Source organism: Coptis chinensis, chromosome 6 (genome assembly GCF_015680905.1).
Source record: "Coptis chinensis isolate HL-2020 chromosome 6, ASM1568090v1, whole genome shotgun sequence".
NCBI lineage: Eukaryota > Viridiplantae > Streptophyta > Magnoliopsida > Ranunculales > Ranunculaceae > Coptis > Coptis chinensis.
In genome coordinates, this window is record NC_141461.1 from 76,669,307 (window position 1) to 76,687,766 (window position 18,460).

The following is an 18,460-nucleotide window of genomic DNA, read 5'->3' on the forward strand; positions in this document are numbered from 1 at the left end:
GCATGACCATCTACTTATTATAAGGTGCCCAACCACATGCATGAGAAATTGTAGGTTTCACAAAACTAATCTCACTATGAGTGTACAATGTACAGTATAGGGGGAGACATTAAGTTCTTGTAACAACTCATTTCTCATCCACGGCCACTCTTCGTGACTTTTCCCAGTGCAATGCACATTGCTCTATACCCGCAATTGTCATCACCCGCAGGGTCATCCACTTTAACAATATATTTGTGCAGTTCTTCTGGAATATCCAAACCGTAATGTTTCGGCCCCCCTTAGGATGCCAATGTCTAACTTTTGAGATAATTTTTGAGAAGAGTTATTCTGTGGTGTGGTTGTTTTAGGTGGTAAATGTGATTTTTGAGAAGAGTTATTATGTGGTGTGGTTGTTTTAAGTGGTAAAGGTGATTTTTGAGAAGAGTTATTCCGTGGTGTGGTTGTTTTAGGTGGTAAATGTGATTTTTGAGAAAAGTTATTCGGTGGTATAGTTGTTTTAGGTGGTAAAGGTGATTTTTGAGAAGATTTCTTCCGTGGTCTGGTTTTTTTTTGTGGCAAAGGTGGTTTCGGAGAAAATTTCTCTGCAGGTGGGTTTGGAGTAGCGTATTTCGATGGTGTGGGTGTTTTATGAGAAGACTTGGAATTTGGTGTACATTCCGATTGTTGGCTTAAGTACCAAATGCCACAAACACACCGTTTACCACTGTTTGTGTTTTTCTATGTTCAAATCCTAAAACGACATGGCCACACCGTTTGGAATAAGTCCCACACACCGGTAAAGAGGCCAAAAAACAGAACTCTATGTTTTTCCAAGTTCAAATCCCAAACGATATGGCCACGTCGTGTGGACTAAGTCCCAAATGGTGTGGCTACACCGGTAAAGAGGCAAAAAAATAGAACTTTATGTTTTTTCCAAGTTCAAATCCCAAACGATATGACAACACCGTTTGGGACTTAGTTCAAATGGTATAGCCATATCGTTGGGGACTTACTCCAAATGGTGTGACCACACCGTTTTTTTTTTCTAAGTCCAAATCCCAAACGATATGGCCACATCATTTTGGACTCAGTCCAGACGGTGTGACCAGACCGTTTGGTGTGCAAAACGAACGACCTAGCCGAGTTGTTTAAGCCTAGGGTGTTCGAATTTTCTCTTTCAGCCCTATATATCATTGTACACATGCATAATTACGTTTAATTTAGATTTACCTTATTCTTATTAAATGCAGCATCATCCATTCATCTATTTTCTTCACTTGGAATTTGTTCTATATTTTCTTCTTGAATGAGGTCATTTAGAACTTGTTTTACATTTTCTTCTTGAGTGGGGTCATGATGCATTACATTTTCTTCTTCATCTTCATGTTCTAAAATGGGAGTTCCATTAGTGTTTAGCATTAGTGTTAGGATATAGTTTTCTTTAGGGTTTAAGGGTTTAAAGTTTTCTTCTTCATCTTCATGTTCTAAAATGGGGTTGGGCTCTTCCATTAGTGTTTAGTGTTAGGATATAGTTTTCTTTAGGGTTTAAGGTTTTTAATGGTGAAAGAGAAAAGAATAGAAGAGAAGGGCTGAAAAGGTTGCAACAAGTCAAATTCACGTTGGTTTGGGAGGTGTCGAAGCAGTAACGAATACCTAACTTTTTAGACCAATTTCTAAATAACGAATGAATTATATATGGATCCCGTGAAACGCTCAGTCTCACGGTCTCACCTCAGTACGAGCAATTGGGCCCAAAACTGGAAAAAGGCCCGGCCCATTTGACACATACTCTGTTCCACTTATCTCTCAGAGTCTTGTTCACTAGCAGTTCTCAATGGCGCCCAAGTCTCTCTTCTCCCTCTCCACTTCTCTCCTCCCATTTTCTCTCCCCTTAAAACTCCAAAACCCAAACAAACCCAACCTCAAATACTCCATTCCCAGCAAACCCACTCTCATTTTTTGCAACTCCCCAAACCAACAAGAAAAATTTACGACTAATAATACTTCTGATGGGGTAGGTGCTGCTGCACCTACACGTGGAGATGTTTTCTTGTCTATTGCTGCTACTTCTGTTGTTCTTAAAACGAAGAAGAAAGAAAACAAGTTGAAGAAAGCAGTTAAAGTTGATACAAGTGTAACTGTTTGTTATGGTTGTGGTGCACCTTTACAGACTGCTGAAGTTGATGCACCTGGTTTTGTTGACCTGCAGACTTATGAATTGGTTAGGCATGCTACTTTGCTACTGTTTGGTTTTGTGCTACTATTTAAGGGTGTGTTTTGTTTTGATAACTGTGAATTATGGTAAATATATTTTTAAGAGAATTGTAGAGTAGAGTTGGAGGTAAAATTTGAACAAGTTTGAGTTGTTAATGTATGTGTTGACTGCAGAAGAAGAAGCATCGACAGCTTAAGACGGTGCTTTGTGGAAGGTGTAAACTCTTGGCTCACGGCCATATGATAACTGCTGTTGGTGGAAATGGAGGATATTCTGGAGGGAAACAGTTCATTACTGCAGAGGAGCTGCGACAAAAGCTGTCCCACTTGCGTCATGAGAAAGCATTGATTGTTAAATTGGTACGCTAAATTTTACTTGCATATAGGTTTCAGTTAGTACTTACGTATTGTTAATTCAGTAGTTGCTTATTGCAGACTGAGTTTGCTTGCATACGTGTAAATTCTTGTCTAAATTAAATTCCTTTTTAATTCCGGGATCCTTTATAGTATGGTATAAATTAAATTATGTTGACAGTTGACACACACGAACATACAAACAAACGCGAAGTAATGATTTACTGTGACATTAACCTTACTGAATCATGCGTGGTCAAAACTAAGAATCATGTCAAGTTGCTTTTGAAATGCGTATTGTGCACCTTCAATATGTGCCAACTTAAATATGAAACTTCAATGATTCCTCAAGCCTTTCGCATGCTCTGTGCATCTCATATCCTTAGTTTCCCTCTCTACCTACATGTCACTTACAATTTAGGAGGAGCGAGTTCTTATTAGTGGTACCACTATTAAAGATGACCAATTATACCAACGTTTGGAACTTATCTACCTATGAAGTTTAGAAGTTTTACAACCTAAGTTACATGGACACTAAATCTGTGTCGGACACACAGACACACAGAGACTTTTGTCGGACACACAGACACGTTGCACATACATTTTCAAACTAGTGTTTCTTCTATTTCCTAAAAAGGCTAAAAGACTTAGAAAATCTATTAATATAGTCACAACTCGATGATATGCCACTTCCGTACTTATTTAATTGTACGGAGGCACTTTGTAAGGTTTTGAGCCCAAGAATTATTTGTGTAACTAAAAGATAGTAATTGTTTTCTTTTTAGTTAGCCATGTCCCCGTGTCCTACTTCATATAGGCCCCGTGGTAGACACTCTATATCAGTGTCAATGTGACTTAGTTCACAACAAACTCCTAAATAAAGTTGGAATATGAGAGCTGGGTTTTAATTTCCACATCTATGTTATATGGGACGTAAGTATATCCTAGTAAAAGGCAAAGAATGACTGAGATCCAATCTCACCCTTTCTATGTTGAGAGTTTTATATCTTTTAGACTAGAACTAGTCTTCAGGTGGGCAGTCCCACGCTTTCGAGATGGCATAAATGTGATAAGTGTTAACAATGGACTGGGTCACTGGGAGAAATGGAGAATGTTGCATTCAAGTGAGACCCAAATAAAAGTTGCACACATGGTCGCAAAGGAAATTACTTGTTAGCTTATGTATTTTTTTTTGATATTATGAATATATTTTTCAGAACTTAGAATTTCTATAAGTCTTAACCTGCAAGTTGAAATTCGGCTAAATTTGTCCTGTTGAAAAGTTCTTGTCGAGATCTTTAAAACTGCACCAATAATTTTTGTTGTAGTGTTTAGTAGGCATTTAGAGTTGATCACACATTTCATTTCATTCCCCCCCCCACACACACACACACACGCATGCACACACCCCAAATGGTACTTATGGTGTTGCTACTATATGCAGGTTGATATTGTTGATTTCAATGGAAGTTTTTTGGCACACATACGTGATCTTGCTGGTTCAAATCCAATTATATTAGTTGTAACTAAGGTAATCTCCAGTTACGTATGGTCCTTTCTCCTTAGTCTTTTCTTATGCTCAGAGTGGTTTGGTTTTTGATGTACAACATTGTTCTCTTCTTTCATCAAGGTTGATCTCCTCCCGAAAGGAACTGATTTTAACTGCGTTGGTGATTGGGTTGTGGAGGCTACTACAAAGAAAAAGCTTAAGTAAGTGATTTCTTGCCTAGCCATTTGAGTGTTCAAGCGCTTTAAAACTCTATCAGGCTATAATACTCTGATGCCTACAGAATATTTCATCTGTTGGCGTTTAACTCTCTTCACCGTTCACCAATACAAACTCTTGGATAGGGATTCAGATCCAAAACCCAATAAGTTGGAGTGAAGACAATAACTTGATCTGGATATTTGATATATGATTTTGGTGCTATGGTAATTTTGAGTTTTGCTTGTCACAAAATGGAACTTCATTTTTACTGTGCTTATCCATTTTACAAGTTTTACATTGATCAATTGTGTTGTTTTTTCACTAATTGCACTCTGTATAGTTTGTTCTCTTAATGTATACTTGAAAGGCATTATGATGTTATTTTTCTGAAATGCTACAAGGATTGAGATCTAAACACTATTTTAACCTTTGCAGTGTTATTAGTGTTCACTTGACAAGCTCTAAGTCATTGGTCGGAATCACTGGAGTTATATCAGAGATTCAGAAGGAGAAGAAGGTTCGTAACTTATCTACTTACCATCTTTGACATATGATTACCCTCACTCATATATGGGGTTTAGTTAAAGGTCAAATTGTAATATCGACCATTCACCAACACCTACTTTCTACTTTCTACTTTGATTACCGAAAAAATAAGTGTACAAAATGTAATATTTGTCATTGATATGTACTTATATAGTAACATATTGATCCTCTATGCTGGGAATCCTTGCTCATCAATAATACCCCCTCATCAATTATGTCTGTCTTATCCTGTTTTGGTTTCAGATTAAACATAATGGAGAGAAAAAAGAAAAAGGAAAAATACAAACGAGATAGCATAAGGACTAGTTAGGGAGTAGAATACTTCTATAGTCTGTATGGTCTTCGTCACTCACTCATTTATTTAAGTTATAATGCTTAAGATAATTATATTCTCAGTACATTCAGATTTCCCCTCTGTACTTTTTTTCACATTTGACTTCTCTAGTTTTGATGAATTATACTGGTCATACATCACAATGCCATCAAGGAAGTGTGATTTTTTTATTTTTCTAAAATTTTCATGGATCAGCAAAATAATTATTTATTGAGATCAGGTTGAAAGAGGTATAGGGAATTACATGTTTATGAACAGCTCCTATCTGACATGTCAAAATGACTGAGGGCCTCATTCACATATAATGAGGACACACAGTACACCACTGTACATGCAAAATGAAAACTGAAGCAAAGCATAACTTCCTTTAGTATACCACACTCTATTACCCGATACCCTTTATAACAGTTACCCAGTTGAACATTAGATCTTGAAAATAAAGTCCTCTTCTTTCACTGAAGTCTGCAGTCCAGAGCCAAAGACATCCATTAATGACTTTAACCAGCTTGTTGAGGTCGGGTATCTTGTCTCTAAAGATGCAGTCATTTATGTAACTTCCAAGTGAGCTAACATACAACTTAAGGTGTAATTCCCAATGGTAGCTTGCCATAGTTTCTTCTCCTACTGCTTTACATGTTACTACTCTTTATAGTGAAGACTACTGATATTGAAAACTTAAATCTGCAGGGGCGGGATGTGTACATTCTGGTTCGTAATCTCTGCATTCTAAAGCTTGAAGTCATGTTGTAAAGTAGGGTCTGTCGTTTCTTCTTTGGGCAAAGATAAGATTGTTTGCTAGTTTAGTGCCTCCTATTAAAATGTCATTTGTTTGGGCAAAGAAAATTCTCATATTGATTGGCCTTGACACAAAAGATGGAAACTTGTGAAGAAAGTCATTTTCATATGATTGCATTGTTATAGGTTTTATATATTATTTTATATTGGCGGACATGTTCCTTTTGCTGCTCATGCCTTGGCACCTTAAGCATGCCCACGAAGGCCATGCCATCTATTAAGCTTCTTTTGGAAGTTAACTATAATTATGTTGTTTAAAAAGTTCCAATTATTTTCTCTGCAAACGTGTTTTGGACTTTTGGCTATAAATTTCGTCTAGGTGTTACCATATTAGGTGTTTTTTTCCCCCAGTTCAATCATTTAAGTAACCTCTTATGTTTAGTGGAGTGTGGGAGTTGACAACCTCTAGTTTCCACAGCCCGTAATAACCATGTGAAGTATGAGTTCCATCCCTCTATCTGTCTCATAGATCTCATCAAACTTCTGTTAAACGAATTGCATGTTTTTTGTCAACCAATGAACTACTACTTATAGATGATGCAAGCGTAGAAAGAAAGCCCTAAAACCTTATGATACTTGAGAAGCTTGATGAAAAAAAATTCCAACTCAGTGTATCAACCATCCTGAGTAACATAACCTGAATATGGGCACTTTCTTATGGAAATTTTGCTCTTAGCATAAGATTAAGCTTTTGTTCCATCTTTCGGTGGGTCTAGGGTAGCATTACCATTTGGGATAAAGAGAAGGTGGAGTAGGGGAAGTTCTTAAGGGAGTTTTTTCTTGGACAATTTGTTATAGATGGGGTGAGAGTCAACTTTTCTGTATGCTTTTCCAACATCTATGGTTTGGTAGACTATAGTTTGAAGGAGGGCTTTTGGTTGGAGTTGGATTATGTGAGGGGTTGGAATGGGTATGTGTGTTGTCTTGGGGGTGACTTCAATGCAATGCAAGGAGATTTGCTTGGGAAAGGAGGGGTAGTTCGGAGGAAATAAGATTCATGTAAGAGTTTTCTTCTTTTGTTATTAGGAATTGCCTTGTTGACATTTCTATGGGTGGGCCCAAAACCAATTGGTCAAGAGGTGTTGTAAACCCATCTATGAGCCGCCTTGACAGATTTTTAGTGGCATTGGAGTGGGAGTAGTTGTATCCTAGATAGACATTACATCCGGTTCTGGGACAATTTTCCAATCATTGCCCAATTTTGCTATAATGTGAGAAGAAGGAAGGAGGTCCTAGGCCATTTAAATTTGAGATGATGTGGCTTCAAGGGGATAGCCTTATTCTTTTGATGAAGGAGTGGTGGGAATTGTTTGATTTTAATGGTACTGCCAGTTATGTCCTTTGGAGAAAGTTGATTAGTTTCAAAGGAAAGCTCAAGTTGTGGAACAAATAGGTGTTGGGAAGCATTGACACTAGGGGATCAGGATGAATTTGGAAAAGTTGGCATCAGGATGAAGTTGGAAAAGTTGGCATTTTTAGATTGCAAGGAGGAGGACAATATGTTAACAAATGAGGAGGTCGTGCAAAGAAGCGATATTAAGAAGGTTCTAAATTTAGTTCTCATGGAGGAGACTTAATGGTTACAAAAATCAAGGGCAACAAAGGTTAAGGAAGGAGAGAAAAAATACAAATACTTTCACACGATGGCAAAGGCTAGGGAAAGAATCATTGATCTTCCAAAACTTTGTATTGGAGGTGTGCTAGTTGAAGGTAAGGAGGCTAGCTAATCCTCTGGTGAGATTCTATGAAACTCTATACAAAGAACCGAATAGATGGCGACCAATCTTGGAAGGGATTAAATTTAATAGAATTTCTTCGCAAGTTAGTTTATGGTTGGGAACTCCTTTGCTAGAAGAAGAGGTGAAAGAGGTCGTTGATGAACTTGGGGGAGATGAAGCACTAGACCCGACAAATTTGACTACAAAAAATGTTGGCACTTTTTGAAATCTGATGTGATGCAAGTAGTGCAAGAATTCGCAAGAATTCTATGAAAATGGTTTTCTCGATTGGAGGCTTAATACTACTTTTGTCACTTTGATACAAAAAATAGAGCAGAGGAACTCAAAGATTATAGACCAATTTAGTCTCCTTGGGTTGGTTTATAAAATCATCACCATGGTTCTTGCTATGAGATTGAAGACGGTCTTGGGAGGTGTCGTCTCTAACTATTTGTCAAAAAGAGGCAAATCCTTGAATGTTGCTTGATTTTCTATGAGTTGATTGATTCGGAGATGAAAATGGGTGGTGGTGGTGGCATAATTCTCAAAATAGACATTATGAAAGTTTTCGATAATGTAATCGTGATATTTTCTCGAATTTGTTATGGAGAATAAGGGTTTGATTGTGTTTGGAGGCGATTGATTAGAGTTTACATCTTAATGGCTCGATTCTTAAATCTATTTAATGGGATGTCACATGGTTGCGTTCGGAGTTCTAGGGGATTAGGAAAAGGCGAATCCTCTTTCAGCTTTTTGGTTTATCTTGGTCACCAAAAATCTTTGTAGGATGGCTACTTCTTTAGTAGATGAATGTGTGCTTGATGGCTTTAGAGCATCTAATTGGGAAGGAGGTATATCTATATTACACTTGCAATTTTCAAACAATATAATGTTTTTCACTAGTGCCACGATGGAGAATGTTCATGTGCTAACTTACCTATTTGCTTGTTGGAGATGATTTCCGACCTCAAATCAACTTGTCCAAGTCTTAACATTTGGTGTGGGTGTGGTGGAGAACTTGGTAGAGATTGCTAATGTGTCAGGATGTGGTGTTGAATCTTTCTATATTACGTACTTGGGCTTGCCCTTGGGAGCTAAAAGAAAATTGAGAGGTATTTGGAGCAAGGTGGTGATAGAGAAAGTTGCTTTTTGTTTGCCGGGGAGAGAGATAAGTGTTTTTCTAAAGGGGGCGGTTGACTTTAATTAAGTCTATTCTTTCTAATATTTCGAACTATTATCTTTCACTTTACTTATCTCCTTTGGAAGTCGTGAAACACTTAAAAATGTTATTTGGAAGATTCTTATGAGGTATTGAAGGTGATAAGTTGAAGATTCACTTTGTCAAGTTCCCTTTTAAATAAGAGGGTGGTCTTGGTTGTAATCATGTTTTGCTTACAAGTCTAGCTTTGTTGAGCAAGTAGGAGGATTATTTGTGGAGAAAAGTGGTGGTGGACAAGTGCAAAGAGGGAGAGGAAGTGGTTGATTAAGGTGCCTAGAAATCCGTTTGGAATCACTCTTTGGAGAAGTATCATTAGTGGGTGGGGTACTTTTGCTAAAGAGACTAGTCTTTTCCCAGTATCGGAGAATCTATCACTTACTCCGGACTACGTGGAGAGAAGTTGTTAATGACATGGAATGGAACGTGACACTTAGAATGCCACTTAATGATTGGAAGATATAAAGATATGAAGGGTGCCTTTACTGTGAAATCATTTTACTAACCGTGTTGGCTGAGTTATTCCTCAGTGCTGTTTGAGGAGAATGAAAGGATCACTAATTTTCCATAAAAGTGGATTTGGAAGAACTGTATCCCACATAAAGTTGGTTTCTTTTGTTGGGGTGCTTATTTAGGTAGGATTCAAACCATTGAGAGAGGTATTAATTTTCCTAATGTGTGTGCGTATTGTAGTGTGTTGGAGGAAGATGTGGACCGCCTTATCCTCAAATGTCCCATCGCTTTTAGAATGTGGGTATTAATCTATGCATTTGTCAATAATTGCTTGAGTGCCACCATCAAATATCAAAGAGGCCTTGGGCAAGAGTATCATTGTGGATCCAATCTCTAACAAAGACAAATTGTTAGTGGCTCATCTACCTAATACTATTGTATGGACACTGTGGAAAGAAAGGAACATGAGGATTTTTGAACAAAAGGCAAAGGAGATGCATAAGTTGGAAGGGAAAGTAAAGGAGGTTAGGCACGTGCTACTCCATTCTTTGTGGTGTTATTTCATGTGTAATTGAGATGCGCTAGTGAGATGAGCAAGCTTTTATAATTGCGGAGGTTGAGTTTGGTCAAGCATCTCCTTGCTACTTTGGTTCTTGAACATTGTAATATTTATTGTCTTTCTATGAATTTTACAAAGTGTATTAGCAATGTAATGACAGCTGGTTCTAAGAAGTGATTTGTTGTTCAGAAAGGGCTAGCTGTGCAACTTGTAGCACACTTGTTCTCTACTACCTTTGTATGATTTTTTGTTTTGGATATTCAATAATATATTTATATTTTTTTTTATTAAAAAAAAAGAAATATTAAGCTCCCTGTAAATGGGTTTGCCTAACGAAAGAGCAAACTGTATTAATTATCTGTCATGATACATCATGTGATTTTGTATCTCCCCCTAATGCGTTTTTGATTTACACGGAAAACCATTTGCAGATAGTTGCCAGATGCTTCATTAGTTTGTCTTAATTATACTCTTATTCATGTAACAGCCAATTACCACCTTTATTGATTTACAATCTACCAGATATGTATAAGAATTCAATTCTGTTATGCTGTACTATTTGGCCCAGAGTGCCCTATACCCAACTTTTTCTTGTGGTTATCCTCTTCCTAACTCGACTTATTAGCTACTCAGTCTAGGGTACTCTAGGCTTATATATCAACTGTATATTGTAATTCTCTGCTTGTATGTCTTTTCCTGTTTGGTTGGTTTGATTTGATTTGATTTTTTGTACTTTTGGTTTTTACAGTGAGTGGCATTTATGAATGAAAGTTTTGAAATAATGTAGGGTGCAGCTAATGTTGGAAAATCAGCTTTTATCAATGCTCTACTGAGTAAGTTACAGAAAAGTTTCTCTCTGTATCTCTGCGAAATTTAATATATTCTGGCTTTGTTGGTCATTTTACTAATACTTTGTTTATGCTCCACTGGCTACGAAGGTTTGTTTTTTTTTTTCCCTCACTGTTTGTTTGCTTTACTTCCGACTTTGGATTAGTGACATAAGGGTGATATAAGGGTGCCACATCATGTGATGTTAGGTGTCACATCATTGTCAAGTTGGTGCATTACAACATGCCACATAGGCTAGGCTTCCGGTGGGAGATGTAGACTTCTGTTACGCCACATATGCATATCTATAACGGGAATCTAACAGTGGTCCAAAGCGAAACGTTTTAAGAAGGTCATGTACCAAATCGATTGAAATAAAAGTTGACGGCCCAAAGTGATAAAGGAGCAAAGTTCATGGTACTAAACAACAATTTTTTTTCTATATTCTCTGGTATCTTTCTGTTAGTGGACAAGCCTTGCTGTCATTTCGACTGAATTCAGTGGTGCAGTTATTCACTGGCTTTTATTTCCCTTCTTCCCTTCTTCCCTTCTTCCTTTCTTCTTCTTTTGTTTTTCTTTTAATTGGATTCTGTTCTACTGTTGTCATCTCTCTTTACCTATTTTTTTTCTTTCACTTTGAACGTTTTGTTTCTTGTTGTTATCAGTTGCTTCATACATATCTTATGAAGTTATGATAACTGGAGATTGCGAGTAGCTCTTTCTTGCTTGTTTCTCTTTTTATTATGTGATCGTATGCCGTCTTTTGAGGATGCAAATCTAATCTAGACGACTGTTCCTGAAGTACTTTAATCTTGTTATACTGATAAACGATATGGCACTTTCATACATGAAATTTCTGAATTACACATTTGAAACGCTTTTGATGACTTCTTAGTTCTTACTTCTTACCCATTGGTTTTGAAAAATGTCTTATTATTGATCAACTTTTCCTTTATTCTTTTCGGGAACATCAGAGTTGATGTCCCAAAAGGATCTAGTTGCTGCGGCAGCACGAAAATACAAACCAATCCAATCTGCTGTTCCTGGAACTACCTTAGGCCCAATCAGAATTGATGCTTTTCTTGGAGATGGGGTATGTTCGTCATTATCATATCAATGTTTTAAGTTATTCTCAATTTTTTTCTCTGGTATGTTCTTTTGTTGGTGGTGGTAGTTCTGAAATATAAATTTTATACTGTTTTTCCTTAGTGAAATATATATATAAGCGTCCTTGGTAGTTAAATCTTCATCGACTTTTATTGTCTTCAACCAGTGACCTAGATTGGACAGGGTGTAGGTGGATTATAAAAGCAAATGACAATAGCTCTATTCTTCTACTTTTTTTTCCCCTGCAGTTCTTCAAATTACTTACTACTTTTATTGGGAAAGACTGAACCCTATTTTGGTCCAGCCATGGAATTTAATTGACCATTATTGCCTAGCGGTGACTGGTGAATGTAGAACCTTCTAACCATTGTTTGATGGTCAAAGGAATGACCTTAAAGGGGATGGCAAGTGAAAACTTTTTTTTTTGACTGGCAAGCCTGTTTTTAATGAGATAAGTACCCTCTGGTGTCATCACCCAAAGGTTTTACGAACTAAGCTAGTTGGCAGCTGCAAAAAAGTGAAAACGTTGGTTTACATATAGCACCAATTAATGATGGTCGAACTTCTGCCTATCAACGAATCTGTAAATTTTCTTGTGACAGCTATTTCCCTTTATATATATATATTATCAAGATATTGTATAATTCTATCAACGACCCACTCATGCCTTGTTTCCATATTCTCCCCACTTAGGTACCCAAGGCCCAAAGCCCTGATGGCTAATAGGTGTGAGGTTTTAATGTATGACTAAGAACATTAGCTCGCAAACAATCCAAATACCTCTCATTTAACCAAGAAAAGATATTAATTAATCACTCTCTGACCAAGAGTTGAGTTGATTGAACAAAGTTTAATAATCAAAAAGTGTCTTCTAAAACCCTACAATTAGCCTAATATAGGCAACCAAGAACAGACACGAAACTAAAGCCCAAACAAAAGGCCCAAACGAATGAAGGAAAAAAATACGTAACAAAACCACTAGACCTTTGACGCATGATCACGAGCGTCCATGAAGCCATTTGCTAGAGTCTGTACTGCATCATTCCCCTCTGGATAAAAGAAATTTGTCCTCGAATTTGAGCCATCCTCATCGTCAGAAGAGTCACCAAAGAATGGAAGGAGATGTTTGACGTTGAAAACATCCGAAGTCCGGATATGGCTGGGTAAACGAAGGCAATAGGCATTAGAGTTAATCTTTTCAACCACTTCAACAGGACCAATCTTGCGATGTTTCAATTTATTATAGTCACCAACGGAAAAACGGTTTTTAGTAAGCACAGCTAAGACAAAATCACCCACCTCAAAATGAACATCACGACGATGGCGATCAACAGTAGCCTTGTACTTCGCATTCGACTCTAATAAGTTCTTACGAACAATAACATGAGTTTCCTAAAGGCACTGAGCAATCTCAGAAGTAGTAGAATGAATAGGCTGTAAACCAGGAATAGGAGCAAGATCAGCCGCAACGTGAGGATTAAACCCATAGAGAACCTGGAAGGGACTACCCACAATTCCGATTAACCGAACGGTTAAATGCAAACTTTGCTTGGGCAAGATGAGAATCCCACTGCTTGACCTTAGTACCCACCAAAGAACATAACAGATTACCCAAGGACTGGTTAATAACCTTTGTCTAGTCATCAATCTGAGGATAATAGACACTACTAAATTTCAACTCAGTATGCATCATCTTCCATAAACAACACCAAAAATGACTAAGAAAATGAGTATCCCGATCAGAAACAATAGACGCAGGTAAACCATGTAACCGGTAAACATCTCGAAAGAACAATTGTGCAACATTGACAGCATCGGTAGTTTTCTTGCAAGCAATGAAATGCGCCATCTTAGAGAACCGATCCACCACCACAAAAATAGAGTCGAAACCTCATTGAGTACGAGGAAGACCAAGAACAAAGTCCATACTGATATCACACCATGGACGACTCGGAACAGGTAAAGGCATATATAACCCTACATTAGTAGCATGGCCCTTCGAGACTTGGGAAATCTGACAACGAGCAACAAACTTGTGAACATCCGTGCTAAGACCCGGCCAAAAATAAGACTCAAATAAGAGCCGTAGTGTCTTATCACGCCCAAAGTGACCCTCATTATGCAATTCAGTAAGGAGACGGAGACGAAGGCTACATGCAGGAACACAGAGACACTTACCCTTAAACAAAAACCCATCCTGTAGAGAAAACTGATAAAATTCCTTGGTATAGTCATCCATAGATTTGGAACCTTGACGCAAGTTCTAAAAGCGTTGATATAGTTCACGCGTATAATTGAATGGTAAGAAATCTGCATGGAGATGTTTTTTAAGTTTCTCCCAAGCCACGATTTTAGATTTACCTCTTTTGTGACGAGTCGCCTTCAACTGTTGCCACCAAGCCATAACACGACCACGAAAACGAGTTGCCACAAGCGCCACCTATTTGTTGTCTGGCACGTCTTTGAACTCCATAACCTCATCCACAGTACTGATCCAATCAATCAAATCATCCAGTTGCAAGTTACCATGAAACTCGGGCAAATAAATTTTTGACCAGATTCCCAACGCCTGTTGTCTCTGGGCGGTAGATCATCCTCATCCTCCAGGCGGCAAAAGGATTAGCATCCTTTGCCTCCAAACCGTCCTCCCCTAATGGTGGCTCATGATCGTGTTGGAGATCGGCCTACCGTTTTAGGGTTTCGAATGGGTGGGTTAGCGCTGCAACCTGCCTAGAAAGTTCGACCATTCGCTCACGGCCATACACATCTTGTAGAGCAGCTTGTCTCTGTCCTCTACCATGCCCTCTTCCTGCTAGACGAGGCATGTCCAGTTCGTTACTGATTCTGATACCAACTAATGTATGACTAAGAATGTTAGCTCGCAAACAATCCAAATACCTCTCCTTTAACCAAGAAAAGATATTAATTAATCACTCTCTGACCAAGAGTTGATTGAACAAAGTTTAATAATCAAGAAGTGTTTTCTAAAACCCTACAATTAGCCTAATATAGGCAACCAAAAACAGACACGAAACTAAAGCCCAAACAAAAGGCCCAAACGAATGAATGAAGGAAAAAAACACGTAACAAAACCACTAGACCTTTGACGCACGATCACGAGCGTCCATGAAGCCATTTGCTAGAGTCTGTACTGCATCAGGTTTTCTCCTCAAAGGGCCTCAACACGTGGTAAGTGGTAGATCATGGGTGTAACGGTTACTCCTTAAAAGGCCTCTACACTAGTAAGTGATAGATCATTACAATCTGTATAAGATCTATAAATAGAGGATGGAGGAAGACCCTATTTTTTTTTTGCAGGGGAGGGTTCCTCAATATGACATCATGGGGAGAAGGGGGGTCACGGAAAATAATATGTAGGGAAGCAGATTTCACCTAGCTACTTGAGACTAGATTACTAGACAATGTTCTTCACCTGTCAATATTGGTTAAAACCTAATCCATGTATGTCCAAAAGTTTAACTTCGTGCATAAAGAGTTGAGAGAGTAATACACCCGGGGTGTGTGGGTGCAGGATTGGTATCGCAGCAATTTTCAATTAATCTGTAGGTCTGGATGCACCTACCAAGACTAAAACCCTCCAACTTGATTTTGTACTGCATAACAGAAATTGTTTGACACACCTGGTGTTCATCTCCACCATAGACAAGCAGCGGTTATTCATTCAGAAGATCTACCATCCCTTGCTCCTCAAAGTCGCCTACGGGGTCGATCATTCCCTGTATGTTCTCTTTCAGCAACCAGTCTCTTAAAGATGCTGAGTATCCTTCTTTTATTAACTTTTAATTACATTTCTTGTATACTTTTGTCATTCAGGTAGATTCTGCTGACAGAACAAGGAACAAAATTGAAGCCAATGACTTGAATGGCCTTTCAATATTTTGGGGCGGTCTTGTCAGAATTGATGTCCTAAAGGTCCGGTACTTCTGCCTAATAGTTTTTTCAGTCAGACTGGTTCCTTGATTACTGCATATGTTTATTCTTATTTTCATGGGTGCAGGTTTTTCCTTCGACGCGTTTAACATTCTACGGACCCAAGGCAATACAAGTTCATATGGTTCCCACTGCTGAGGCTGATGAATTTTACCAAGTAATACCTTTTGACTTGTAAATCTGAGTTCCTTTTTCTGTTTTTTGTATCTTCCATGGGTAGAAAGTATTATGATCCCAGCTTTCATGCTTATATAAAGGCCTTCATAGCTTAGCTGCTATGGAAATCCTATGTTCTTTGTCCATTTACCGATAGAATGTGTCCCACTCAGGGTCTTCTTGTCTTTCTTGGACTAGCTTTCCATATCATATCAACTTCTTTGCTCTGTGTTCTCCCCGAGTGATGTTTCAATATTTCATTCATATATGCATATGGAATCAAATCTGCTAGGTGAGTTTTTGTGCTAAGAATCTAGATGCACTCATTTGGAAGAGTAAGGTTAAGCTTTTTTGTTGATACAGGAAGAATGATATAAACAAATGGACAAATTGAGCAAGTCAGTAACTTTGTTATTATAATTGTTTTGAGAATGGTGACTCTATTCTTGGCTGCGTGCATTGTAAAGATATAATGATGTAGTGTAGTTGGTGTTGAAACAGAGTAAAAGTTGGAAGTGACTATTTGGAAAGATAGTAAAGTAAGCGCATCATCAATGGGGCCTGGATACGGGACTTTATCTTCAAATTTGAAGGACCAATCCAGAAAACAGCCCTCCAACTCAGCCCCTAAACAGGCCTCCATTTTTACCATCCTGGATATCTATCTTCATATCTGTTGATGTTTTTAGAGGAGCAGGAGCCGCCCAAGCCCATTCGCATCTGACCTTTTATTTTGTAAAACAAACTGAAACACAAATTAAAATTTGCTCGCCCTGAGACTCGAACTTGCAACCTACTCAACTCCCACGCTTATACAAGGCCCGAACTTTGCCACCAGGCCGATGTCAGCTTGATTGCTTGAGTTTCTCAGAATTTTAAAGTTGTTTTTCTAGGTTGTGCTGCAGATCCTCTAGTTTAGAGGTCCTTCATTTGATGCTTCTCCTTCAACCAAACCTTTAAACTGCTGATGTGGCCCTCTATTTTGAGGGCCTGCATTGGTGATGCCCTAAATCTGTTTAATAATCACAAAAGTAAAGATGGATAGACAAGATGAGACTCCTACATTTTTAACTTTCTGAAAATATAAAACCACATGTTCTCATCTTATTCCTACAATTCTTGCTTTCAGAAAGTAGAAAACCAAGTGTTCTCAGCTTTCTGAGAAGATCTTTTTCACCGTCTCGTTTTTCCTTTTTTTTAAACCCAACTTAAAAAACTTTTCCAGCTTTCTGTAAGAAGTAAAACATGTACTTCTCTGCTGCGAAGACAGGCAGCGTCAGAAGAAGTATTAGTCTTGCTTTACTAGTACAAACATTTTTGTAGTATGTTAGTTATTCCATGTATGGCTACTTGAATGTTTACGTGCTTTTTTATTTTCAACGCAATGGTTATGTTAGTCATCTTTTATGAGTTTTATCTTGTATACTCTTGCAATCAATTGTGGCAGAAACAAGTTGGAATTCTGTTGACACCTCCGACTGGGAAACAAAGTGCAGATGACTGGGCAGGACTTCAAACAGTACGCCACTTGCAACTAAAAGCTGAAAATGTGAATAGGTAATTTGATCCCCTTTTGAGATTATTTGATTGTCCATCAATGTTTTCGGTACTTCACTGAATACATAAAATACAATTAAGTTTAGCTATGTAAACTGGTTTGCTACAATTTTTCTGCTTCCCTTTTTGTTTGGAGAAATTGTATGCCAGGCATGATTTGCGATTTCTGCTCCTGGGTCCAGTTATTTTTCTCCCTGCACTACTAGTCGTTCAAGTTTTAGAGAACAAAAGACATAAGAGAAACAATTGTTGTCCGTAAGAAATTCATAAGTACCATGAGTTTGATATATTCCTATTTACTGCTTTTAATCCAAACATATTTTTATCTTCTGGGACTGAAACCTAAGGTTGAAATTAGATTTCTTTATCTTTTAGTGATCTGTATGGACTAGTTTTAACATGGTTTCATGTATTTCCTCTCATTTCATTGGGTAGGCCTTCTTGCGATGTTGCTATATCTGGTCTCGGTTGGATAACTGTGGACCCCCTGACTGAACCTGTTGAGAACTTCGTAACAGAAAGTCCTGAAGAATTCACAGGAGAATTGCACTTAGTGGTTCACGTGCCGAAGCCGGTTGAGATTTTTGTCCGCCCTCCCATTCCTGTTGGTAAGCGTGGGGGAGAATGGTATGAGTATCGGGATTTGACAGAGAAGGAAGAAGATTTAAGACCCAAATGGTATTTCTGATGCCTTGTTGTTGGTTTTTTTTCTTTCTAAATGTATTCCTTCTGTGTGCTCATTCAGGCTGTATATGTTTTTGTAGTCACAAGTAGTATAGAATAATGAATTTCATCCTTATAGAGGTCTGTCAATTACAATAACAGTTGTTTGTAATAATTCTTGTCGTGATAGTGTAGCTTACAGCTTCTTGATATATTATCCTTGAATAATGCCTCTTCATTGCCCAAAACTAGAAAGAATCTTTATAAGAACAAATTTTATTCTATATTAATGATATGAGAATGAATGCCGTACTCTTAA

The 18,460-nt window shown here is 38.0% G+C and overlaps 1 protein-coding gene across 1 annotated transcript; it reads left to right on the plus strand.

The window, feature by feature from the left end:
- Window positions 1–1,774: 1,774 nt before the first annotated feature.
- NOA1 (P-loop containing nucleoside triphosphate hydrolases superfamily protein) lies at window positions 1,775–18,369 on the plus strand. The gene is made up of 13 exons (XM_086568995.1): window positions 1,775–2,203; window positions 2,371–2,556; window positions 3,995–4,081; window positions 4,181–4,260; window positions 4,694–4,775; window positions 5,826–5,846; window positions 10,667–10,712; window positions 11,682–11,800; window positions 15,440–15,553; window positions 15,649–15,747; window positions 15,833–15,922; window positions 17,369–17,478; window positions 17,914–18,369. The coding sequence occupies exons 1-13, from the start codon at window positions 1,817–1,819 to the stop codon at window positions 18,164–18,166; spliced, it is 1,674 nt and encodes a 557-aa protein (XP_086425121.1). The 5' UTR covers window positions 1,775–1,816; the 3' UTR covers window positions 18,167–18,369.
- The last annotated feature ends 91 nt before the right edge of the window (window positions 18,370–18,460 follow it).

What these genes read in the sequence shown, in the direction of transcription:
- NOA1 (XM_086568995.1), top strand. Translation starts at nt 1,817, where the DNA reads ATGGCGCCCAAGTCTCTCTTCTCCCTCTCCACTTCTCTCCTCCCATTT. An exon ending in TACGGGGTCGATCATTCCCT is followed by an intron (nt 15,554 to 15,648) that starts GTATGTTCTCTT and finishes TTTGTCATTCAG; the next exon opens with GTAGATTCTGCTGACAGAAC. An exon ending in TCAGAATTGATGTCCTAAAG is followed by an intron (nt 15,748 to 15,832) that starts GTCCGGTACTTC and finishes TCATGGGTGCAG; the next exon opens with GTTTTTCCTTCGACGCGTTT.